The sequence below is a fragment of the Neopelma chrysocephalum genome, unplaced genomic scaffold, assembly GCF_003984885.1.
Source record: "Neopelma chrysocephalum unplaced genomic scaffold, ASM398488v2 Primary Assembly neopelma1_22b, whole genome shotgun sequence".
NCBI lineage: Eukaryota > Metazoa > Chordata > Aves > Passeriformes > Pipridae > Neopelma > Neopelma chrysocephalum.
Genome location: NW_020897690.1, coordinates 21,113,462 through 21,138,687, shown reverse-complemented (window position 1 = coordinate 21,138,687; position 25,226 = coordinate 21,113,462). Strand labels below are relative to the sequence as shown.

Sequence of the window (25,226 nt, the reverse complement as noted above, 5' to 3'; positions counted from 1 at the left end):
TAAGCAAACTTCACCGGTACCATCCACTCTTCTTGCTTGTCTTCTTGTCAATGCACCACATGTGGACTACAGAACCAAAACATGCAGGGTTTTAGTTTAAATTTAATCTGAATTTCAGCTCATACTTTCAATACCTTGACTAAAGAAAGCACTACTAACAACAAGCAAAGCAACTCCAGAGTACTTTCTGTACAAATGTGCCATTTTTCTGCATAATTTGTGTTTTTATTTTGAATTGTTACTAGTTATCCCACTGTGCCTTATTACACCTTCTCCTCTCTAATCTATATTATCTTTATATTAGTGGTTAGCATATATGGAAATAGTTTGCATTATTATTGTAGTTTATGCTTTCATCTTCTCTCCCTCTGTTTTTGCTATTAACTTAAAATTAGTAAAATTACTATCTACAAATGTCCTAAATATTTCAAAGCTCTGATTTGATAGTAGGCATCAGGCCTATCTGTTTTGCTCTGTGCTTCCACTAAGCTTAACTTCAATTGCCAACCATTTTAAATAAAGGGTAGGAGTAAAAATCTGTAAAAGGATTTTGTAATTCAGAATACTGTCATAATAGGTTTTCAAGACTGGAATAAACAGGCAGCTCTTGAAATACTGATTAATGGTGCAGAATGGTTTACAAAAGCTAGAAGAGTGCTTCTTTAAGGGGAGTAGCCTATCCTATAATAAAAATTGCAGTTCCTGTAAGACAAAACCCTTGTATGCTACTTTTCTCAAGCAACTAAGTGTCAGTGATGATGGACATTGAAATCTCTGTTGTGGATGGGACACAGATATAAAGTTCTGTGTAACTGTGCTGATCCCTTTTAGCTGGGTTCCTGCAGTGATCTCCATGAGTTCCTTTATGGTTTTATTTACATCCTCTGTCAGGGGCAAATACTTGCATGCAGTGCCATGCATAGCTGGGAAATTGCAAAAGTCACCTAGTCCAAGACATGGGGTTGTCACCCTATTCATTTCAGGTACACTATTTTAAATAGTTCATTGTTGATTCTCAAAATGGGGAAAAAAATCTTGCACCCTGAATGTTTTGTAATGTAAGAAGAAATCACACCACTGCAGCTCAATAAATAGTAAAATACAGTCAGGAGTAAGCCACTGATTTGAGTTTTGGACTTCAGTGAGTTTTATCCCGTGTTTGAAGTAGCAGTTTTTCTGTAGGTCACGGTGCCCTGGGCAGTGATGCTGTGACCCCCCTGCGCTGCTCCTGTCCCACGTGACGAAGATCCCTGCGCTGGTCCTGGCGCTGCTGTGTCACCACCTGGTGGCGAACCGAATACAGCCATGAGAAAGGGGAAGGGGTTCCGTGGGTGTGTAACTAGGCATTTTTGACTGAAATTGCTCTGACTTTTTACAAAAATAAGGCTGCGGAGATTGTGTATCTGATAGGAGTCGGCAGTTTGATCTGACAGACTGTGAATGTGGTGTTATTGCTGCACCAACAATTGTACGGCTGTTTTTTCCATTATTTAGATTTTGATTTATGTTGTAATTCAATCCACCCATCACAAAATGTTTACTTTTAAGGCAGTGATGCACGGGACATGTAATGGGTTATGTATCCCATAAAATAGCTGGGGTAGTTCATGGCTGACTTGCATTTACTGGAATTGAAGCTGTGTGTACTCAGCAGTACATTATGCAAAAGACAACTGGTGTAGAATTTATTTCAGATTCTCAGTGGTTGCACAGTGGTTCATCTGTACTTTGTACTAGTTTGATTTGACACTGACTGGCCTATGTTTTTCTTTTCATTTGTTGTTTCATAAACATCTTTGTTGTAGTTGTTTTGTCTACTCCACAAAGGTATACAATGTGACCATTTAAACTGGGTATTGTCTAAACTTATCAGCCCCAAATATGATAGATACATATGCTTTCAAATGGGTTTCAGCAAATTCTTCAGTACAGTTTTTGGGGAGGAGGGGAGTGTTATTTTATTAAAAGTACTGAACAGTCATAAGATAAGCTTTAGAAACAGTCCTTTCAATAAAATAGAAAAATTAAAATTCAGTAAGGAACATAATCAAGACTTCAAGAGCAATTTTTTTTTCTAGGTTGGATAACAATTTCATCATGATAGTTTGCAGAGCAAGACAAAAATAGAAAAGAAAAAGCAAAAGGATTATATGCATGAAATTAAATGTGTTAATATGTATGGCTATCCTTTGGCAATGAAAATACTGTGGTATATTTTTTAAAGAAAAAATAATATTAAAAAACAAGTTTGGGGTTCATTTGCTTAATTTAGATGACAACCCCTTGAACTCGGTGTCTTTGTATGGCCATGATGAATAAGCAGTCATTTCTTTGGTAATTGCTTGTATGGACTGAGAATTGCTATTACTGAACAGATTATTTTTTTTTTTAGCTTAAAAAAGTCAAATTAGCCTTATATAAAATATGTTTAAACAAGCACAGGTGTCTCTAGCATAGCAGCAGCCATTGGATTGCCAGAGGCTATGGCTTTACAACATGGTGTTTTCAATCAGTTTCAACTTTCATATGAGCTGTAAACAAAGTTGGGTATTTTTGTTTGTTTTACTCAGCTGGAAAGTCATCGATTCCAGGCAAGACTACAAACCGAGAATAAATCAGTGCATTTCAGAAACACTGATGAATTTATTTGTATTTCTTCAAGAAATGTCGCACTTTAAGGAACAAAACCCTGGCAAGGTAAGCACTCCCAAGTGAGATTAACAGTTCTATATGGTTTAATAAAAAGGTGAGATAAATTTTAAAAAAACAAACAAACCAGCTAGCAGAAAAATGGAAAAAAAAATGCACATTCTGATACATTAAGTCATGAGTTTCTCCTAACTTTTTTGTGCTGTGGAGAGCATGGGTAGGGAGTCAGTGAGAAAAGCTGTTCACAGTAAAATTTATAGCAATACAGTCCTTTCCCGAACAGCTGTTGGAACTTCACCAGTTATTCCATGGACTTTTTAAAGGAAATTTAAAACATAACAATTTAATAAAAACTTTAAAAAGAAAAAAGTCATATAGGCATGTACATGAACATAAACGGTTTTTTTCCCCTCAAATAACTGTAGTCTTCAGGAATAGCTGCACAAGTATTTAATGTAAGAAGAGAGTTCCTCATATTTTATTGTGATAATTTTTCTTCTATGCACTTATAGTTGGTGGTTTTCCTTTTTTTTACTGGAAAGACTGAGCTGGAGAACCCTGTTCATGAAGAGGCAAGCAAGAATAAGGTTTTTTCCTTCCAACTTGGAAGAATATCATTATTTAGTTCTAGTCAAAAGTGAAGCAGATTTTTTTTTTTCCCAAAGAATGATATAAATAATGTAGAAGTACATTAGGGCAATAGTAGGTTTCATTTTTATATTTGTATTGCTAAATACAAGTTAAAAGGAGAATAGGAGGCTTTTTCTCCTCTTTTAATCTTGGTTAATTTTACCGCAAAATCTTCCCTGAAAGTACGCCATTCAGAATAAGCAAATGGAATGTATGTAGTAGCACACTCAAATATTAGCAGTTTAGACTGAAAATACAGATGAGTAACAGGATGAAATATCTTTCAAAAATGAATAAATTATACAAAGAGGAGTTATATGTTTGGACAATAAATAAATAAATATACTTAAAAGTATATAAATAGTATATAAATAAATATACTTTGGACAATAAATGTACTTAAAAGAATTATGTATATAATGAAGTAAGGAAATGCAGCATCAATCCCATAATTCTGTCATGTGGTAACATGACACAGTAACTGTATGTTAAGATATATCTAATATGGGTTTAGAAAAGCTAATTTTGACAGCATGTTTTCCCTTCTTTTTCCTGACCTCATTCTCTAAGTCGTGTCATTATTTTACTGCTATAATTAGAAGCAAATTAGGCAGTGATGCTGTGTGCAAAATTTTTCTGAAATAGCCATTTTATTGCTTTTAGCTCCAAAAGCAAATGGATTCTATCTGTAAACTTCCAACAGATCAATTCTGTACTCAGCATTGTGCAGTTGTGAAAGATGCACTGTATGTCTCAGTCGCCACAAAGACCAAATCTCGAATTTTATATTTAAAATTCAGCTCAGTCTTGTCATTAACAGGGATGCTAGAGTAGCCAACAGGCATCAAGAGAATGCTTGCCAGCATATGAAAGAAAACAGTTTCATGAAGTAACACAACAGGGGAGAGAACTGTAGCTATAGGAAGGATGTTTTGCTTTTGTAAGCATGCAGTAAGTATGTATTGTAATATTGCAATTAGTGAGTAGTTTTTTCTGCATATAAAACTGTTCAGTCTGTCTTTTTCTAATGAAGTTGAAGTAATTTCTGATAATTTTAGCAATAACTGTGAGCTTGTTAAACCTTTACAGTAAATGCATAAAAATAGCACGTTTTTATAATAGAAGAGGGGATGCATCCTAATTAGCCAAAATGGAATGTTTGATGCCTATTCTTACCAGAAGCGTTAAAAGTATTCCCAGTTTAAAAAGAAAAAACTTCAATTTTGCACTGCATTCTAGTTATGATTTAGCATGCAACATTTTTCTTTTTAACAAAATTATCTAAACAGTTAAATAGTGAATGTGTTAATGGTCAATTTTAATGTTTTTACCAGTTTTGCCTACTAGTCTGCAGCATATGTACATTTTTCACTGTCTTGGGAAGTTACATTCCTGGAGTTGTCCTCTCCTATGTCTTGTGTAAGTATAGTCTCTTTTTCAGTCATGATTTGTGTGTGTGGTTTCTTCATTATTTGGTCTCTATATAGGAAGTATTTATTTATTTATATCTATTTACACACACATACAAGTTTCCAGAAAACACCAATCTCTGTGGGACAGGGTGCTGTCCAGAGGGACCTGGACAGGCTTGAGAAGTGGGCCCATGGGAGCCTCATGAGGTTCAACAAGACCAAGTGTGAGGTGCTGCACTTGGGTCCAGGGCAGCCTCCAGTATCAATACAGGCTGGGGGATTAACGGATTGAGAGCAGCCCTGCTGAGAAGGACTTGGGGTTGCTGGTGGATGAGAGGCTGGACATGACCCAGCAATGTGCACTTACAGCCCAGAAAGCCAGTTGTATCCTGGACTGCATCAAAAGCCGCGTGGCCAGCAGGTCACGGGAGGAGATCTACTCCACTCTACTCTATTGTGCTCTGGTGAGGCTCTACCTGGAGTACTGCATCCAGTTCTCCCCAGGACGAGAAAAACACGAACATGTTGGATCAAGTCCAAGGAGGCCACTAAGATAATCAGAGGGCTGGAGCACTCTCCTGTGAAGACAGGCTGAGAGTTGGGGTTGTTCAGCCTGGAGAAAAGAAGGCTCCAGGGAGACCTTTTTGTGGCCTTTCAGTTCTTAGAGAGGGCATATAAGAAAGATGGGGACAAACATTTTAGCATGGCCTGTTGCATTAGGACAAGAGGTAATGGGTTTAAACCAAAAGAGGGTCAATTTAGATTAGAAATAAGTAAGAAACTTTTAACAATATTTTGTCATAAGGAAGTCAGCTTACTATTTTTTTCAGCGTGTTGATTCCGGCACAATGTTGCATAATCTTGTTTTCTCAGGTCAAGATAACAAAATCAGGCTAAGTCAAGATGATGATAAATGATATAATGATCATAAATTGTACCTTACTGAAAATAAAAAAGATGTCAATTGATAGGAATGGCTCTTGGAAACTGAATTTGACATTAACAGTTTGCCTGATATGGGCATTTCACAGCACATTTTTATGTAAACTAATTGTATTATGTAAAATTAGTAGTTATCATATGCAGAGGCATTGTTTAAGCTTTATTAACTTCTTATACAGTGATACTTCAATGCAATTTTTCTCTGTCTTCATTTTTGTCACAGTATTGTGTGCCTTTTTGTGTCCCTTCCTTAAGTGCAATGAATTTGGACAGAAAGTGTACAGCAAAATTAAGGCTGTTCTGATGAAACTAGATTTTGGAATAGTGGAATATATCAACCAGAAGAAAAAAGAGAGATTTGGTGAGTAATTAATTATGGTCCCAAGTAATGTATTTCTGTATGCGGAGAAAATTTTATTCATCTTGCAGACAATTTGGTTTGTCCTGAGAAGCCAGTTGTAAAGATATTTCTTGCTTTTAACCTTGGTACTGTTATTAGCTTTATAAGGGGTGACAGTGTATGTCAGACGTCTGGGTATGATAACAAAAATTACTATTTCATGGAAAGAAGCAAGGCAAGCTCTTCATACTTTATTAGATGTACTGCTTGTAAGTTTTCTGAAAAAACTTCTTACTGTAAGCATGCAATGCTTGTAACTGTTTAGATAAGGCAAACTTACCCAGGAGAGAGACTCACTTAAGGGTCTCAAAATGAGTGCATAACAGAATTTTCAATAAGAGACAAAACTCTGTTCCAGTATCTTAATCCTCCTTGGTTTCTCTCCCCACAGCAGAAAGAATTTGTTTTCTTCCCCAAATACTCAAAAAGCATTTAAGAACTGCCATAGGATAGTTGCTACAAGTTAATAAAAATTTTTAGTTGGAAAGGGGAGAAATCAATTTAAAACAAAATTTCAACTATTTTCCTAACATTGGAAACTTTCAGATTTTAAGCAATAAAGCTATTTCAAGAAAAATATGTATCTGAACAGTATTATGTTTAGTTTGGTTCTTTGTCCACGTTTGGTAATTAAACCTTTGTAATGTAGTCCATTACTTACAGGTAGCCTACCCTTTTTAGTTAATTTACATCTGCTTCTAAAACATGCATTTCTTGTAACCATTCACCATGCAATGTGCTGTTCCTAGACCCAGTGAGAACCACTGTCTGTCTTTTCCCCTTCCCTTATGTGTAATGCGGTAGTTGCCAGAAATAAGGAATAATGCATTGAAAATTTTCCTTCATGTATTATTTTACATTGTTCAGTTTTTTTAAATGAAACTGGCAGAGGAAGAGATTAGACTTGTTTCATGAATTCCATAAGCCAGCACTGGGAAAATGATTGAGGTTAGATGCATTCTTTCCTGCATCTTGCCCTGCAGTTTAATTTAATCCAGTCAGGGTCCCCTACCTTGCTTTGGCACTTGGGTTCACCACATAGGTTCACAAGCCCTTGTGCTGGCACAAGAGAGGAAAAAGCAAGTTGCAAAAAGAAGCAACCAAGAATACTCTGACTTTTTAAAACCGTTTTATATCAGATTCCCAGACAGAGGAGATGAGATTTGTGTCTCTGCTCATCTGCAAAGAGCAACATTCTCCCAGACTTCAGAGGGTTTTTTGCATATGACTGTGAATGCAGGGTAGCTGGGTGCAAAGAAGAAGGGTTTAGTGGATGAAGATTACATGCAAATATCCAGAAAATTGCATGTTCTCATGTAGAAGTAATGTGGTGGGATAACTACACAACCTGTTCTAGCAATATGTTAACCTGTCCATTGTACCAGCAGTGGAGTTTAAAAGATAGACGTTTATTGCCAGGACAGGTAACATTATGGTGAGCAACAGACACTCCTGAAGGAAGTACAATACAGGTAAAGAAATTTGTTGGAATGCATTTCAGAGCAACGTTATCTCTCCTGCTTTGGCTGCTGCACAATGTCTTTTGATAAGCATCCAGTCTTTCAGTCGGCCTTGTTTCCCTCACCTAAGTAGCATATTACGTTAAGGATGCGCTGCGTCAGCAGGTGGAAGGTTATTGTGCTACACAAGCTGTGTGACAGAGAACACACACTGAACCTGGAAATCCATTGTCATGAGTAGGATAAAAAATATATTTTTTTTCTTTCAGAAACAGCAAAAACAAAACCCACAGAAGATGACAGTGAATTAGACATATCAGCTCTGTGTCCTAAGGTGACTTTCTTTCAGTCATCCCTGTCTTGCTTTTAAGATCAATATAGATAATGGGAGACTATCTAGATTACTGTCTCTGTTCTTCTGTGGAAGACTTTAACCTGCCCAGAAGGCTGTGTTCCTGAACCAAGCAGTATGTTTTAGAAGTGATTCATAGTCTCCACCTTTAGGCTTATGCTAACTGACTTACTGCATTTATGACTTCTGGCCTTCAAGATAATGGTTTAATATGGCCTACTGAGCTAAGAATGTGTTTATTTTGTATTGGCTGTAGAATGATAAAAATATTTTAATAATTAATAGCAAAGGAGGTTATTTTTATTTGAAACAGTGAAATTGCAGTTAATGTTTATCAAATTAAAATGTAGAAGGGAAACATTCATAGAAACCCTACATAATTTGTCAGATACTTTTGTAATCACTTGTTTGATAATTTTCAATGCTAGTGTAAATAGGTATATTATCTATAAATATCTTTCTAGATATGTATTGGAACACTCAAATATCTCATTTTTCTCTTAGTACTCCAGATAACTGTATGGCAAAGGTTTTTCTATTATAATCAGAACACTGGTTCATATAAAAAAATTCATCTTAATGGAAATTATTATGTAGTATTTGATGAGTAGTGTATAAAGCTTGACTTTGACAGTGATCACTCTGAAGGTGGCTTTGTATTCTGGAAACAAAAAATCCCATGGGATATGTTTGTAGCTGACATAATTGAACATTGTTGGATAAATTAGTAAAGGATAATTTTTTTTATTTAACTAATTTTTTATGGTCTTACAGATAATGGACTGGTTTTTTTGATCCAAGTTTACTTATTTCTTTACATTTATGCATATTTTGTACTTGCAGGCTCATTCTGCTTTTCTTACAGTAGAATATTACTGTCAGAATGAATAACTGGAATTTTTTATGCTTCTTTAGTATAATACAGCTTTCAGTGATTACAAAGAGGAATGCTTCACTTCTAGGCATTGTATACCATTATTTTCATGTTTTTACAAATAAAGCTTAAATAGGAGGTGATTTATATTGCTATGACATACAAGAGGGATTTTTTTCAGTATCTTAAGCGTTGGCTTCCTATAGTGTGAACTTTTTGCATGTAAGAATACCATGTATGGAACTTTTTTCCACGTAGGTTAGTCCTGCAGTCATTGCCAAAGAGCTGTCAGTGTCTGACACAGACGTATCGGAAGTATCTTGGACCGATAATGGGACCTTTAACTTATCCGAGGGGTATTCTCCACAGACAGACACATCTGATGGTATGTAATAGCTTCATCTGTCTTATCAATGAATTCTAGTCATGCAAGTTACCTGAAAATTATTAGAGAATTTGAGGACAGAGGTTTTATGAGTTGTTACTTTCCACCCTGAAATTAATTTAAGATTAATTTTAGTGTTTTGTATAGTTTTGGATAAATTTTTTTTAAGAACTGTCCTCATCTTAAAAATAATAAGGTTCATCAGCAAGTGTCTAAATAAACCAGTAGTGCTGAGTAAGACCAACACTCTCAATAGCTGCCAGATGTACCACTCTCTTCCACCAAACCTTTTAAGCAAGTAAACCTTTTAAGTTAGTGCCAATGCTTCTGTGGGTAAGCTAAACAAATAAAAGCTAAGAAAGAAAAAGTGAATACTTTGACTTGTTAAACAGCCAATTAAGGAAAGTATGATTAGATTTTATTACTAGAATGCAAATGAAGACAGCCAGCAATGAACCTCAATTAGATATGAAGACTAAGACTAGGAAAAGATTCTCAAGCACTTGTCTTGATCTTGACCAGATCAAAGTTTTTACTTTTTACAGTCCAAGCTATCAGTTAGCACTTTACCTGAATAAAGATTACAGACAACAGTAGTTTGGTTGTTACATACACCACTCTTATCTGTGGATCTGGTCCTCTGCTCACCTTGCATTTCTCCTAGAAAAAGTTCACTGTAAATGACAAGAAGAGTGATACTACTTAATGGCATTATACATGTCAAATTAGTAATTTAAATTATTTTTTAATATTTCAAGTTGTAAATAGACAGCATTGTACGATCACAGAATCATAAGTTGTAAAGAGCAATTGTTGTTCATCTTATCTAAACTCCTATTCAAAGCAGGTTCAAAGCTTCTATTCAGAGCGTTATGAAGTTTCTCAGGGCTGTGACCGTTTGAAATTTGAGCATCTTCAGTGGTAGAGATTCAGCACCTCCCTGGACTGCCTTTTTCAATATTTGCTCACCCTCACAATGAAAAATTTTTAATAGTGAGTCAAAATTTCCCATGTTCCAGATTGTATCAATTTACTCTCATCCTTTCACTGTGCACTTTCTAGAAGATTCAGGCCCATCTTCTCTATATCTTCCCATTCAGTAGTTAAACTATCTGATTTCCCCTCTGCCACCTACTCTTAGGGCCAAACAAGGCCTATTCCCTCAGCATCTACTCATACGTCCTGTTCTCCAGCCCCCTAAATAATCATGATGGCCCTTCAGGGGACTCAGTCTATCACTGTCTGTCTTGGACAGGAGAGGTCAAAACTGGACAAAGTACATCAATGTGTACTCTCAGTTGCTGAATAGAGGGGGAAAATCCTTTCCATTGACTTTCTGCCTTCATTTTTGCTACTGTAGCTCCACAGGTCTTTTTCTGGAAAGCTGCTTTCTGTCTCGTTGCCCCCAGCCTGTACTGCTGTACAGATTATTCCATCCCAGATGCAGGACTTCACATTTGCTTTTGCTGAATGTCATGATCTTCCTTTTCAGCCTGTTCCTCCTGTTGAGGTCCCTCTGAAGGCATCCTGACCTCCAGAATATCAAATACACCTGCCCCACAGCAGTTGCTTTCTGGCTGTGAACTTGCAGAGAGTACATTCTGTCCTGTCATCCAAGTCATTAATTAAAAACATTGAACAGTGTTTGTTTCAGGACCTTTGACAGACATTGATAACCAGCCTCCAGTTGCACCTTACAGTGCTGATCACAGCCTTTGACCCTGTCAGTCCGGACAGTTTTCCACCCACCTTACAGTTCCCTTACCCCATTTGCTCACCAGTTTGGCTTTAAGGATCATGTGGGAAACTGTGTTCAAGGCCTTGCTAAGTGAAAAATAAACAGCATCCACTCTTCTCCTGTATGGAATATTTCAGCAAATGGGACATACACAAAAGTACAAGACCAAATGGGTTGCATCTGAGGACTGGCTCATCTCCTTCCAAAGCTCTGTGCATTTGAGCCACCACTCCGCCTACAGCACAACCCTTCCTCCTCACCTTCCCAACCTGTCTTTCCCACAGAAAATGGAGAAAATAACATATGAGACACTTTTAGGATTTATTTCCTTAGCCTTGTAAATGGTCCTACAACAATTTCCTATTGCTTTTCATAGAAAGTAAGTTCTAATTGATTATTTTTTACCTTCTTATACAAATACTAGATCAAAGTATTCCCTTGTACTCATTTAGGCCTCTTCCACAGGCCATGTACTCCACACTATGTTTTACACATTTCTAATAATAAATATTTGTCATTAATGCAGCCATTAAAATTTAATGTTTTATTTGTTTACATTCTGCTTTTTATTGTCTTGAAAACCTGAAACAATCCTGATCATCTATAGAGTTTCCATTTTCTGTTTCCTATTTAATACAAGTATTGGCCAAGAAAGGAAAAAAGTTAGAAATTGTCTTTACATTGGTTTTATATCTTCATTTAAACACATAAACATTGTTTTTTATTATTCTAGTGAATATTAAAAGCTTGTAACACATCCATACATAAAGTACGTACTTGTAATTTATTGTGAAGAAAAATAGTTAGGGGTCTGTTGTTGCAATACAAATTTTAGGACTTGATGTGGTTGGTATATTTAGAAATAGCTGTGCTAAAGATTTCCATGGGTTGTTTCACAGCTAGATACCACTTTAAAAAGGTATTTTGTTCAAAGAGTTAGGTCGATATCAGGTGATTTGTGGTACTATTTTTCGACCTCAAAACCATTTTATTTTAGATGTCACACAAAGCTCCTTTGCTTGTGAAAACTACAAGAGTATAGATTAGTAAATGTGTTCAAAGGAACACTTACTAACTGCATTTTTACATGTGGCTATTTTTTTGGGAAATCTTTTGTGAGTGCTAACACTGTATTTCCTTCTGTTAACCCTGTAATAGATTTTGACCGACCTAGTGATCATGAAGAAGCTTTTGCTAGAGATCTTTTAGAATTCCCTTCTTTAGAAAATGGTGCCGGAACAAATGACGATGATGACTCAAGCATCGGAATGCCCATCCATCAAAAACGAAGAAAAGAGCAAACAGATTTCAAGGTGGATCACGCTTCCAGACAGAGTAAAGAGAGACCACCCACTGCAGGGTTGTCCTTGCCTTTGACCAGTGACCAAACCTTTAATTTAATGAGTGGAATTGCTGGTGATGTCATCACAGCCGCGGTGTCTGCTGCCATCAAAGAGCAGTTGCAGTCCACACTGCAAGCTCCCTCAAATGCAGCGCCCAGTTTGAGCGAGGAGACAGACACAGAGGAAGCTGATGATTTTGAACTGCTTGACCAGTCTGAGCTAGAGCAGATTGAGAAAGAATTGGGACTTTCACAAGGCCAAGAAGCTGAATCCCAGGAAAAGAAAAAGTCTTCAGGCTTTCTTTCAAATCTGCTTGGAAGTCATTAACCTGGTAACATAGAAGAAATTAAACATAAAACACAAAAAAAATCATCAAATGCAAAAAAAAAAAAAAAAGGAGGAAAATTCTGAGCTGTAAGCTTTAACTATCCCTTTAGATGTGTTGTTATAATTTCCCTTATGCAGAGTGAATTAACTGGATAAATATCAGATGATACTGATAGTTTAATGTTTCTGGTAGTTATACCTCAATGTAATAGCATGGAAATGAATTATCTGTCCACTGTTTGGTTACAGATGGGTGTTGGAGGTCAGTTGTTCAAAAGAGTTGAGGAGAGATTCTTCCTATCTTTTTGACAACCATTTATTTTGGGGTCCTGAGCCAAATTTTCAACATCAATTTATTTACTCTTGTTTGCCAATCCTGTAATACAACTAATGACTCGCATAGTGAGGGCAAGTTATCAGAGGACTGCAATGAGATTAACTACATCTCACCTCCTTCAATCATACCAAAAAGTATGGATCCCTGCAGTTAGGATTATGTGTAGTGCATCTACTATATATGAAACACATTAACCAGCACAACTCTAGTTTAAATATGTATGCAACACTATAAAAGAAAACTTGATTTCATACTTAAAGCCTTTGAATTATTTTGGATGTGGTGATGCATTTCCAAGTTTTTTGCTGTTATAGGCTTGTAGAGTTGTAAAGTGGCATGTTATTTGACTGACCACCTGCTGTGTTCCTTGATGGAGTCTGGTCCGTGGCAGTATTGCCCATGTGAAGTCAGCCAATGAATTTTTATATTTAAAAGTTAATATTGTGTAAACTGAACAACCTTTATGGGAGCAGGTGAGGGTAGTTATTGTTCAGAGTAAGGTTAAAGGTTAAAAAAAGCATAAAGGCTTTTTTAGGTGCCACTTCTTTAATTCAAGATTCTGTAGGTTTTGATTTGATTTTTTTTCCCAGGATAGCTGCTGCCACTTGCAACAAAAGTTGTGTTGCAATCTGAATATTTTAAGGTACTTAAAATATTTGGTAAGGTCATTTGCTAGAGAAGACACTCAGAATCTTCTTCTTGGCATGTAATTTAAAACAAAAAAGAATTTGTTTAAATCGTTTGCCAGTTTCAAGTCCACCCATGCTGAGTAAGTGGCATGGGATCTTAAGCAGATAACTTATTTTTTTAGGGCTTTTTTGTTCACCTGTAACAAAACTGAGTTGCAATACCAAGCAATAGTAATCCAAGAATAGGAAGAAGTAAAGCTAGTTTTTTTAATGTGATGTAAACCATTAGCGAAGTTGAGGGACCATGTCAGCTGCTACTACTACTTAAGTAAATTTCCATTTGCTGGCATTTGAAGAGGTGAATACTGTCATCTAGGACCCTCAAAAAGTACAGCAACAGATGATAAAAAATCTTCCACTAACATATGTGTGTAGGTAAACCTGTGGTTAAAGTTAACTTCATTTTGTATTTTTTCTTCCTTTTGAGATAAAAAAATAGGCAGAAGGCCAAAAAGAGTATAGTGAAAAGAAAGATGCTGAGAATTTTTGTCACTAGCTTTATCGTTGCTTGTGCTTTTCTGTCAGTAATGCATATTGACCGTGTCTGCTGTCCTTTACCAGTAGAAAGGTAAGCCTGTGCCTTCATTAACAAATACATTATGAAATAAGTGGATGCTGGATATAGATCCTACAAGATGCAGCTTTCAAAACTACAGTATCTTAACATCTGGGTTAACACATTGCATTATCTTAACATCTGAGTTTATGGAAATCATTAACAACCATGGCCCACATCAGTTCCACAGCATTGGTTGCTAAGTTTCCTTTTTAGCTTTCCCCAGCCTGTCCTTCTCATTTGAAAAAAAACAAAACAAAACAAAAAAACCACAAAAAAAAACCCAGCCAAAATTAAAAGAAGCTTTTGCTGGAAAATTTAGTGAATTTAAAGACCATTTAAATTTCTTGGATGACTCAAAAGCCTCATTTCGTTGCTGCATGTTTAGGACAATCTATATAGTTAGAGGAGTACAAATAAAAGTTGCTGATGGAACTTTGTAGGACACCTGAACAACTGTGTGCTTCTTTATCCAGGAGTATTGGTGCCAGGAGGGGAAACAGGCTGCGAGACAGAGAGGTGTGAGGGAGGGAGCAGTCTTTCACAGGCTTTTTCTGGAGCGGATTGACGGGACAGACTAACTGGCTGTCAATGGTGGCTTTATAACAGTGTGCACTTTATTGTTGTTTTATGAAGAATACTTGTGGTTATAGAAGTACGTAACACAGGGGCACTCTTCTAGAATAATAGATTAGATCAGGAGGAAAAACAGTTGGAGGATATTCTCAGACTTTTTGTAAATTACCCATTTTCTGGTTTCAAGACAGGTAAATAGATTGATTTTTCTCTGATACAAGTCTCACTTTTTCCCAGAAAGAAAAAAGAAAGCAAAACTTGAAAAGAAAATCATTCATTAGGGACATAGTTGCTTATTTGAGTGTCTTTAGAATTGTATTTTTCTACTCTTGTGGTAGTTGGTTACATTCAAGCCCCTAAATTTTGTGTAATGGGAAGGAGGTAATTCTGTAACATCTAATATTCTTCCTCAGGTAGTGAAAAGATGCCTCATTTTCTGCAGGAAATGATCGCTTCCTTCCCAAAAAAATGCATGTAAGAAACACTTTGCTCGGATACGATACATTCCACTGCCAGCAGTTCGACAGCAAAACACAAAGAAAACGTTTCTCTCCTTTTTGGATACCTTGTACACTGCCTTCAGTTGGAAATCCCTTGAGAAACCTTCATTTTGCTGTATTCTAGCAGCAACCACAAAATAGCAGTTCCTTAAAAAATTCCTGTCACAATGGTCCACAGCATCTTTCCTACCTAGCACCGTCATCACCTTCTCATCTTCCAAACTGAATACAAGGGCAGAAAGACAGACAAGTGAGTATGAGGTAGTAAATCACTTTGAAATACTCAGTTTTTCCAGGGAAAGCCTGCTTGCATGCGATTTCCAGTCAAAAGGCCTAGAGGCAGCGTGGAGGGCATAGTGTGAGCAAGTGCTGTGCGGTAACACAGCGTGTAATGTTGCCGTGGGATCGGTACTGCTTGTTTTACGTGGTCTGCTCTTACCTGGCAGTGAAGTGCTCACGCTGCCCTACCTTGCAGTGGCTTCTTCATGCATCCTGACTGGGAGAAAACGACATGTGGCAGGGCAGCATCTGTGGGATGCAGTGCAGTCCTTCATACTCGGAAAATTTCCCCTTGTGTCAGTACATGTGAGAGACAGGAAGAGGGATCACCATCTGATCGATGGCCATAGGTGTGTCAAATCCAGTGCAAAAGCACCTGTTTTCAGCACATGGGGTTTCCATGTGTAGGCATCACACACCTACTGACCACTCTTCCATTTGTTCAGGAAAAAAATTACTATTCTATGCAAAGGAGAGTAAATTATTGCAACCCAAAGTGATAGGATCTGAAGAGGTACTCGTTCTACTTGTTCTGTGTTCGTTCTGGGCTTTTTCCAGGCTGTCCCAGCCTTCTGAACAAAGTCCCTGTGGTCTTCACGTTCATTCTCAGCACACAAGCAGCGTCACAGTCTGTGAGTAACCCCCGCCCGGGCAACCAGAAACTGGAGAATTACAAAATGTCTTTATTTAAGTATTCTGCAGCACTTTACCTGCCCAATCACTGTTTTGTAAACATGGAACTGTTATACTGATCGTTTGTAAAAGCATTTAATAAATATGTGTTAGTTTTTATCTTTCATCATCTTATCGTGTGTTTGTTCCCAAAAATGGAAAAGGACTCTAACAACAAGCAGGGTGACCTTAACGCCCTCTACAACTACCTGAAAGGAGATTGTAGCGAAGTGGGAGTCGGCCTCTTCTCCCAGGGAACTAGTGATGGGACAAGAGGACATAGTCTTAAGCTGCACCGGGGAGGGATTAGGTGGGACATGAGGAAGAATATTTTCACTGAAAGAGTGATCAGACATTGGAATGGGCTGCCTAGGGAGGTGGTGGAGTCACCGCCCCTGGAGGTGTTTAAGGAGATACTGGACGTGTCACTCAGTGCCATGGTCTAGTTGACAAGGTGGTGTTCGGTCACAGGTTCGACTCCGTGATTTCGAGGTCTTTTCCAACCTAATCGATTCTGTGAAAGTAAAACCCCTTCAGCCGAGGTCCTGCCGCTCCCGTGTGCGTTCCCAGGCACTGCCCGGTCCCGCGGCCTCCCGCCGCCCGGGGGCAGGAGCGGGACTCGGCCCGGCCCGGCCCGGCCCCTCCCGCCGGACGCTGCGCAGCCGCTTCCTGCTCGTCCGTCCCGCGGCGGCGGCACCCGGGACCCTCTTCTCCGCCCGCCGCAGGTGCGTGTGCGGGGCCGGCCGGGAGCACGGGTGGGATGCGGAGGGGCGGGATGGGGCGACCCGGGGCGGCCCGGTGGGGATGGCGGGGAGGCGGCGCGGCCGGGCCGGCTGCGCTCCCTTGGGGCGGAGGCTCCCTGTGAGCCCGGCCTGGCTGGAGGCTCCCGGCTGCCGCCTGCGCCACGTCTTATCTCTCATTTTATTTATTTTTAAAAATTATTATTTTTTTTTTAAGTTTTGCCCGCACTTCTGGGGTCCATATAATGAACACACACACCCCGCCGGTGAGGCCTTTCTGCCTTGTGTCAGCCTTAGGGACACGGGCTCAGTTTAAATGCGGCTGAAAGCAGCTAAAAATCACCCGTGATAAAGACCATGAAGGAGAACCCAGTTTGTTTGGCAGGGCTTGGTTGTGCCCTCCTGGGCTGCAGGGTTGTGAGTGCCGCGGGTTTCGTTTTCCCGAGCCCCCCACACAAGGCAGGACTCGGGGCCTGGGCCTGGCGGCCTGAAACGGGAGGTGAAAATGTAGGTGGGTCATGGGAAGTGATGGTGCAACTGCACCTTTTTCTGCTTTATGCAGCTTGAATTGTCAGCACTTCTCTGCTTAGTAGCCAGACGTGAAGATTTATGGCTGTCAGTTTCATTACTTTTCTTCTGCTTTTTGGTTTTTTCGGGGTATTTTTAAATACCCCCATGGTAATCTAGTGTGTGGCTACTGTCTGTGTCTCATGGACCGGATCAGACTGTTCTGTCCCTGAGGTTTCTGCGAGGAGTTTGTGATTAACAGCCAACGTGGCTCTGCGTCAGTGGTTTGTAGCTGTAAGATTGATGCTTGGGCTGGGAAAGGGGCAGGGAGCTCTGCAGGTGGGAGGGAAATGCTTCAGGGAGCAATTGGGGTCCCTCAGTGGGCAGAGGATACATTTTTCTCTGAAACACAAAAAGCATTTGTTACACTGAATGGATGCTTATAGTATTTCAAATAAAACAGTATGGCCTTTATTTTCTGCCTATCATTGTAGCATTAGAGATAACACAAGCAGTAAGTAAGGAGTCCACTTGTTACAGGATATGAGCATTTCATAATGTGTCTTTTGACTCTCTACGTATTTTTGACTTTTGCCACTGCTTCTCCCTGTTGGTAGCTTCTGGGAGGGGCTGCTCTTCCTCTGCCTGCTTTCAGAACCTCTGATCCTGATGTATTATTTCTTTTTTTTTTCCTGATTAAGCCATAGTTTCTCTAAATCAGTTAAAAGATGAGGGTGGTTTCTGTGGTCTCCAGTTAGAACATGCTTTTTTGCTCTTTGCTTTTGGAGCATTCAAGAGATTCCATCAGCTTTGTTTTAAAAAAAGTTGAGTTTCATTAAGCACAGAGAAGAAAGGAAATGTGTGGCTGAAAGCATCAGTGATAGGTCACTGTTCTCCGGTTGTCCTGTCACAGCCCCAGTAACATAGCTCAGCTGGATGGTTGGAAGTGGAAGAAGACTAGGGTTATCAGTGGCTTCAAGTGCTAGATCTAGGCATGACTGGCCGCATGTCCAGGTGAACAGCTCTGCAGGGTAAAGTGTTGTCAACACTACATGCACTGCTCCAGAAGACCTAGGAAGGCTTTATTTTTAAATGCAGTAACTTTTCTTTTTTCCCCATTTGGTAAGGCTGTAGAAAATGGAAAATAGGCCTGAAAGCAGTTTTCCCTTTTTACCCTTATTTTGGAGCAATCACTGGTCTCCTCAAAATCTTAGAGTTGGCAGAACACAAGCTTGTTAAGAACCTTTAGTCTCTGATCTTCAGTGAAAAGTGCAGAGCTTTTGAAACACTGTTGCTGTGACTGGGAGTCCTCTTCTGTGTCCCAGTCCCGACAGGCACAGTGAGTCTTTCTGCATCCAGAGCTTGGATACTCAGATGCTGCTGTGGTATGGGTAACCTCTAGTAACTGCATCAAAGTTTTTTATTTATAAGTTTCTTTTTTTGCTCCTGCTTATGCATAACACACCCAGGGTGTTGTGGGGTCTTTTTGTGGCTGTTACTTAATCTTTTTTAGCATGATTTTATTTTTTTCCAGCTTTCTAGTAATGGCAACCTACACTTGTATCACTTGCCGTGTGGCTTTCAAGGATGGTGACATTCAGCGTGCCCATTACAAAACTGACTGGCACAGGTACAACCTGAAGCGTAAAGTTGCTGACATGCCTCCTGTCACTGCTGAGAATTTCCAAGAGAGAGTCCTAGCACAGAGAGCAGTAGCAGAGGAGCGAAACAAAATCACTGCCACTTACTGCACAGTTTGCAGCAAGAGATTTTCCACCTTCAATGCCTACGAGAATCACTTGAAGTCCAAGAAGCACCTGGAGTTAGAGAAGAAAGCTGTTCAAGCTGTTAGCAAGAAGGTAAAAATACTAAATGAGAAGAACCTGGAAAAGGGGCTGGCCCCAGAGAGTGTGAACAAAGATGAAATGAACACGGCTATTCAGCAAGCCATCAGAGCTCAGCCATCTTCCTCTCCAAAGAAAACACATTTATCTCCTAGTAATGCAAGTAGCTCTCCAGTGTCTAAGGAAAGTGCCAGCTTATCACAGAGCAGAGAGCGACCAGAAATACCTCCTCGACTGCAGTGGTTTGAACAGCAAGCAAAGAAGCTGGCCAAGCAACAAGCAGAGGAGGAAGAGGATAATGAAGAAGGTAAGGCAGTAAACATACAGACAAGGGATAATTTGGGGTAAGCCATGGTTTGTGCAAAAGCCTTCTGTAGAAGTGCAGCATTTTCCATCACAAAAGGTCTTGCCTGTTCCAGTGAAATAAAGGTATCTGTTGAAGGTCAACCTGGAAAGCAGACAGCTGAAAAGATGAGAGCTTCAGAGTTTCCAGAAAAGGGTTATTTTTTAACCTGGGTGCTTTCAGTGCTGTAGTTGACAGTGCAGTTTCAAACACATCTATTGGAGCAGTTGAATGGGGTGATTCAACTGTAGCAAGGGGACGGATATGAATGAGGTGGAACCTCACGCCAGCTTTGTTACTGAAACCGCTGCGTCATGTTACTACATCTGTTAGAGCAGTTTTGTGCTGCTAAAATTTCAGTTGCAGTTCAGAAAATCTGTTCTACAGGAGAAGAAACATTTACCTCTGAACATGCACCTTAACACCTAAAAAAGGAGTCAACTTGGACCTGTCTTGGATTAATGTGTTAGTCATAAGTCGTAATGCTAAAATCTCAGTAGATTTCTGAATGGTAATTTTCCTTTTAAGTGTTTGCCCAGGGATGTTTCTTACAAGTCCTGTCAATTCAGTGTCAGGGTTTTAAAATTATTGAACTGCATCTTTATAGCAAAGATCTCCAGTTAGCAGCATACAACACTGGGAAGCACCCTGTTACCTGTTCTCAAACACTCTGTTGGCATGGCATTTTTTAGGGAACCAGTAGGGAAAAAGTACTGGGAAATGCTCACTGCCGCAGAGCCAAATTCCTTAAAAAATATTTCTGTACTCCTCTAGCAGTATGATCTGATGGCTTATCCATTAATGAGCTTGGCAGTAATCCTGCAAATGTGTAGAATTGTTATTATAGCCTGGTATATACTAACATGTAACATCTGTGACAGCTGGGATTGTTCCCTCTTGTTAAAGATGTGTGTGTGAACAGGAGTATGTTTTCCCTTGCTGCTGAGTCACTGCTGGAAATGAGTATTTTCCTGATGCTGTCAGAGTTGTCTTATTTTCAATGCACCATTCTTGTGTTTTTGTGCTGTTGTGAATTAACTGCAAGGCATGGAAACAGCAATAAAGTGTTAATAGCTGAGAAAGCAGAGGGGAAAAAGTATCAGATCTGCCAATTTTTTTATGAGCAACCTTGTGCTTTGCTGTGCATCTTAAAATGTGTTTTTACTGGCAATAGTATGTTCTTGCACCTGGAAGTGACTGTGTGGCACTTAGCTGTAAGAACTGAAAATGCAGTATTTTCTATGATGGCTTTTTCTGACTTAACTGGTACTTGTTTTGCTTGGGAGAAGTAATCATATAATTTTATTTTTTTTAAAACTTCCTCTAAAAGACTGGGAAGATATGGATTCTGATGAAGACTTCGGCTCTGAAGAAGAGATGGAAAGTGTGGGAGAAGAAGAGGAGGAACAGGCAGAAGCTGAAAGCACGCCTGCTGTTGGGGCTATACCAGTCACAGACTGCTTGTTCTGTCCCCATCATTCAAGATCTCTCACAAAAAATGTGGCCCATATGACAAAAATTCACAGCTTCTTTATTCCAGACATAGAGTATCTTGTGGACCTCAGAGGACTAATCAAGTACCTGGGTATGCCTGTAAATGTGATTTTTGGTCAGGATAATTATACACTGATATTGCTTATTGTCATTTGGATATGACACCAAATGTTTTGTGATTTTTTGGGGGTGTTTTTTTGTATAAAATCTGAGTGCTGTCAAGTTCAGTATTTTGATAATGAGCAGGACCACAGGCTTTCCAGGAGGAGTGAGAGAAAACCCCACTGAGAAAACGTGATTGTGTACCTTGTAGGTTTTCTAATGTTGAGAAAGTTATTCAGATAACATGAAATTTGGGACAAAATTCTGTTGCTGAAGTGTGCATATGAACTGTATTATCCTACTAATGAGCTGCAAGTATTTGCCTCATTGGTTTACTATACTTGTGAGAGAGCTAAAAGCTAGGAAAAAAATTATCTTCCTTGAAGCCTACAAATAATGATGAGAATAAAATAATTTTGTAGTATCAGATAGAAAAATGTATTGGAAGTGCAAAATGTGTTATTGATTATACTTAATGATCCATACCTTGTCACAAGAAATCTTTAAATGCACAGAGTTGTCCCTGATGGGGCCATATGGTCAAGGCATAGGAACAGCAGGGCTTTTCTGGAAATGAAAAGCCTCAATCTCTCTGCCTGCGAGCTGGGAGGGCTTCATTACAGAAATGTTAATTACTGACTGGGGAGGTTCTATTCAGACCAATAGAAGTACCATTGTTTTCTACAGGAGAGAAAGTTGGCATTGGGAAAATCTGCATCTGGTGCAATGAAAAAGGGAAATCCTTCTACTCTACAGAAGCAGTACAGGCTCACATGAATGATAAAAGCCACTGCAAACTGTTCACAGATGGAGATGCTGCCCTGGAATTTGCAGACTTCTATGATTTTAGGTGAGGACACTTTTCTTTGAGCACAGATGGGGACAGACAAAAGGGTGGTTAAATATTACAACAGAAACTATTAATTCTTAAAATTTGGTCCTGTGTCTGGTACTTATTTTGCATTGTTGGTTTACCACTTTTCTAGGTAAGCATAACAACACTATTGGTTCTTCTCTTCTGTGATCACTATTACCAGTCCTACATGAAAATATATTTTGAATTCTGTTTTGTATGTTTGTTATTGAATATAGATTTCAGTGCACCAGAAAAGACCATAAAGGGGCATAACTGTCTCTTCTACTACCTTTGAGGCAGATTGTGGACTTTAAATCTACTGAGGATTTCTAACATATTTTTTGTTATGTAGCTGGAGTTTAACAGGACTGCTGTGATTTAGAGGTCTCTTGTGGAACTTTCTGTAACTTATCCTAAGCTGTGTTCATTTTGGTCAGAAATACCTCATATTATGGTGACAGGTGCATTTAGTGGAGCTTCTGGGAGCGCTCTTTCAGTAGCTGTCCAGAGCCGGTGGGCTGCACTGTGATGGTATTTCACCGTAAGTCACTGATAAGTGTGCAGCAGCAGAACCATGTTGAGTTACGGAATAGGGTTGGAGGAAGGGTGTTCCTTGTCTCCAGCCTCTATTCAAGACAATTTGCTAATGGGAAGAACTCCCACACCAAGGTAGGTAAAATGTGACAGTGTTTGTGGCTTGCTGTAGCTGTGCATGGCAGTTGTTTTGTACAATGGGTCTAATAGCTGTGGCTACTCTCCATGTATAAACCGTGTACTACTGCTCTTCCACAGGAGCACTTACCCTGATCACGAGAATGGGGAAGATGTGGAGGTGCCTGGAAAGCGCCCAGTGGAGAGAGAGTTGGATTATGATGATGACACCATGGAGCTGATCCTTCCTTCAGGTAGGCGATAGGGTTTGTGTTATACCATACTTTCTCTGCACTTCTCATAGCTGCAGCCATTACCTGTAGCATAGGCCATCATTGTGTTTTCTTTTGGGAAGGGGGAAGGTAATTTTGCATCTAAATGTCTTTGGGGTTATGTCCTTACCTTCCATTATTGTCACTGCCAAATAGTTCAACTTCTTCAGCATTGATATATATGTGGACTGGGGCAGTGAATTCCTTTGCCCATTTTACCTCTTCATTGACATATGACTCTCATGGTGTACTCCAGGACTTTCCATAACTTGTTTTAGTGCAGCTTGGAGAGGCTATAACTTAGGTTATCTAGTTTAGGGGTTTTTTTGCAGAGAGCCAGCTACCAACTAATTTAGTAAACTAGTTCTGTAAATTAATTAATTTATTTAAACAGCCCTTCTCTTGTTTAGCATTTGGCACTCTTGCTTGGTTTTTTTGTTTGTTTGGTGTTTTTGTATGAGGGGACCTCAGCCCTTTCATTCTGAAAAGTGCTGCCAAATATGCAGTTACACAAGATTTCCTGAATGTCAGCAAGTTACTTCCCTGGTTACTTGAAATGGCATTGCCTCGCTGCCCATTCCACTCATTAAAATTTTCTTTTCGGATAACTGTCTCTTGGTTACCTAAGCTAAGGCCCTCTTGAACCACAGTACTTTTTGTGTTTTTCCTTCAAGCAGCTCTTACAGTAATTACATTAAGTTTCTAATAGTCCTAAAATTTTTAAGGATCTGGACCCTTTAAAAGTGTTTCTCAGCACAGAGTTTTTCCATAGTTTTCACAATGTGCTTGAATACTCCATTTCAGAAGCTCCTTCATGATGCATAATAAGATGTCCCCTCCTCTGAACAGGTGCAAGAGTGGGTCATCGTTCTTTGATGAGATACTACAAGCAACGGTTTGGTCTGTCAAGAGCGGTGGCTGTTGCGAAAAACAAGAAGGCAGTGGGTCGGGTGCTGCAGCAGTACAGAGCTCTGGGCTGGACAGGCCAGGCAGGTGAGTGACAGCATGAGGGCTTTGCAGAGGAGGAGGTTCTATCCATCGCTCTGCAGATGGATAGGCCGACTTTGTTTTACATGTGGGGTTTATGCAGTAGTTTGTCTTCCACTTGGTTCCTTTTCATTCCTGACATCCAAGCAGAGTAAGTTGCAGGAAGTTGCTTGTGTCTAAAATCCAGCACGGCTTCTGTGCAGCTTTGCATTTAGGTGACTTCCTGAGATTTCTTGTTTTCTGCCTGTCCAAACCACTACTCTTGCTATTTAATCATGTAATATAAATCATGCTTTGACAGAATACTTTTCCGGTTGGGGAACAGTGGTGTGTTCTATATCCACTTTTGAAATAAAAGAATCAGGCTTAGAATGCAAAACAACCTTTTCGCTTAATCGCATTGGTGGATATTCATAGAGGGAACTGGCCTTTCCCCAGGGAAAAGTGAAAAGAAGTGTGCCAGTGTGGAAAGGAAAACCTATAGCTAACTGCTGATGTACGTGGACAGATCAGCTGGTTTGCATGTAATTAGTAAGTAAGCTTACAGACATTGATCCCTCTTTCTCTTCCTGCTCTCTCCCTGAAGGGGCCGTCTCTGCTCAGCAGCGTGATATGCAGTACCTGCAGAGAATGAAGGCAAAGTGGATGCTCAAGACAGGAGTGAGTAACAATGCTACAAAGCAGATGCATTTCCGGATGCAAGTCAGATTCTGAATTCCCAAAAGAGCTGCATGGAACTGTTTATGGGAAAGGAGATTTAATGGTCTCTGGGTTGTGGATTCTGTTATTAAAATGGACCTGGTACCTGTCCAATGCTGATGTGTGTGCTAGTGTGCTTTCCTGTCTGAGAAGAAGGGAACTTGTCTATTGCAGTGAAATGAGGGTTGGCCTAACTTAAAAATAAAATATCTTCTGTGGAATATGTGGCAAAGTAGTCATGGCTATGGATGACATTCATGCATAGTCTTGCTGCCCATCTTTGTACAGGCCATTTCTGTGGGGCAGTTGACGTTGCCACTTATCTGAATATCTTCAGTTTCCTATTCTACAAACTGGTTGAGGCCAAGAGAAGATCCTAGAGCCTCAGATGGAGTGTATTGAATGTTTTCAACTGTGATGCCAGAGGTATGTTAGCAGAGTGTTTTGGACTTCTAGCTGGCACTGTTGAGGTGAAAATTTCAGAGCAGAGGTTCATGGAGGTTAAGTGATAATTGTTTGAAGAAATGCACTGATGGAAAATATAACTTCAGGATTAATATTTTCCTCAGAAGTTGACTGTACTTGCCTAGTGCTCCAGCTCAGGGCTGAA

The 25,226-nt window shown here is 39.4% G+C and overlaps 2 protein-coding genes across 3 annotated transcripts in view; both read left to right on the top strand.

Moving 5' to 3' along the window:
* RETREG1 (reticulophagy regulator 1) overlaps positions 1-12,581 on the top strand; it is a 62,168-nt gene extending 49,587 nt beyond the window's left edge. For both annotated transcript variants that reach the window (XM_027681782.1, XM_027681789.1), the window contains 6 exons: positions 2,571-2,697; positions 4,614-4,698; positions 5,857-5,994; positions 7,763-7,827; positions 8,978-9,104; positions 12,001-12,581. In XM_027681782.1, coding sequence (XP_027537583.1) covers positions 2,571-2,697; positions 4,614-4,698; positions 5,857-5,994; positions 7,763-7,827; positions 8,978-9,104; positions 12,001-12,512 — 1,054 coding nt within the window. In that variant the 3' untranslated portion in view covers positions 12,513-12,581. The remainder of the gene's footprint in view (positions 1-2,570; positions 2,698-4,613; positions 4,699-5,856; positions 5,995-7,762; positions 7,828-8,977; positions 9,105-12,000) is intronic.
* A 4,149-nt stretch (positions 12,582-16,730) lies between these two features.
* ZNF622 (zinc finger protein 622) lies at positions 16,731-24,843 on the top strand. The gene is made up of 7 exons (XM_027681770.1): positions 16,731-16,846; positions 18,903-19,519; positions 20,886-21,140; positions 21,839-22,001; positions 22,800-22,912; positions 23,780-23,923; positions 24,504-24,843. Exons 2-7 carry the CDS (start codon positions 18,913-18,915, stop codon positions 24,629-24,631), a joined length of 1,410 nt encoding a protein of 469 aa, XP_027537571.1. The 5' UTR covers positions 16,731-16,846; positions 18,903-18,912; the 3' UTR covers positions 24,632-24,843.
* The last annotated feature ends 383 nt before the right edge of the window (positions 24,844-25,226 follow it).

Coding starts and splice junctions, on each gene's coding strand:
- ZNF622 (XM_027681770.1), top strand. CDS start 18,913: ATGGCAACCTACACTTGTATCACTTGCCGTGTGGCTTTCAAGGATGGT. Junction 22,002..22,799: donor GCAGACTTCTATGATTTTAG/GTGAGGACACTT, acceptor GCTCTTCCACAG/GAGCACTTACCCTGATCACG. Junction 23,924..24,503: donor GGGCTGGACAGGCCAGGCAG/GTGAGTGACAGC, acceptor CTCTCCCTGAAG/GGGCCGTCTCTGCTCAGCAG.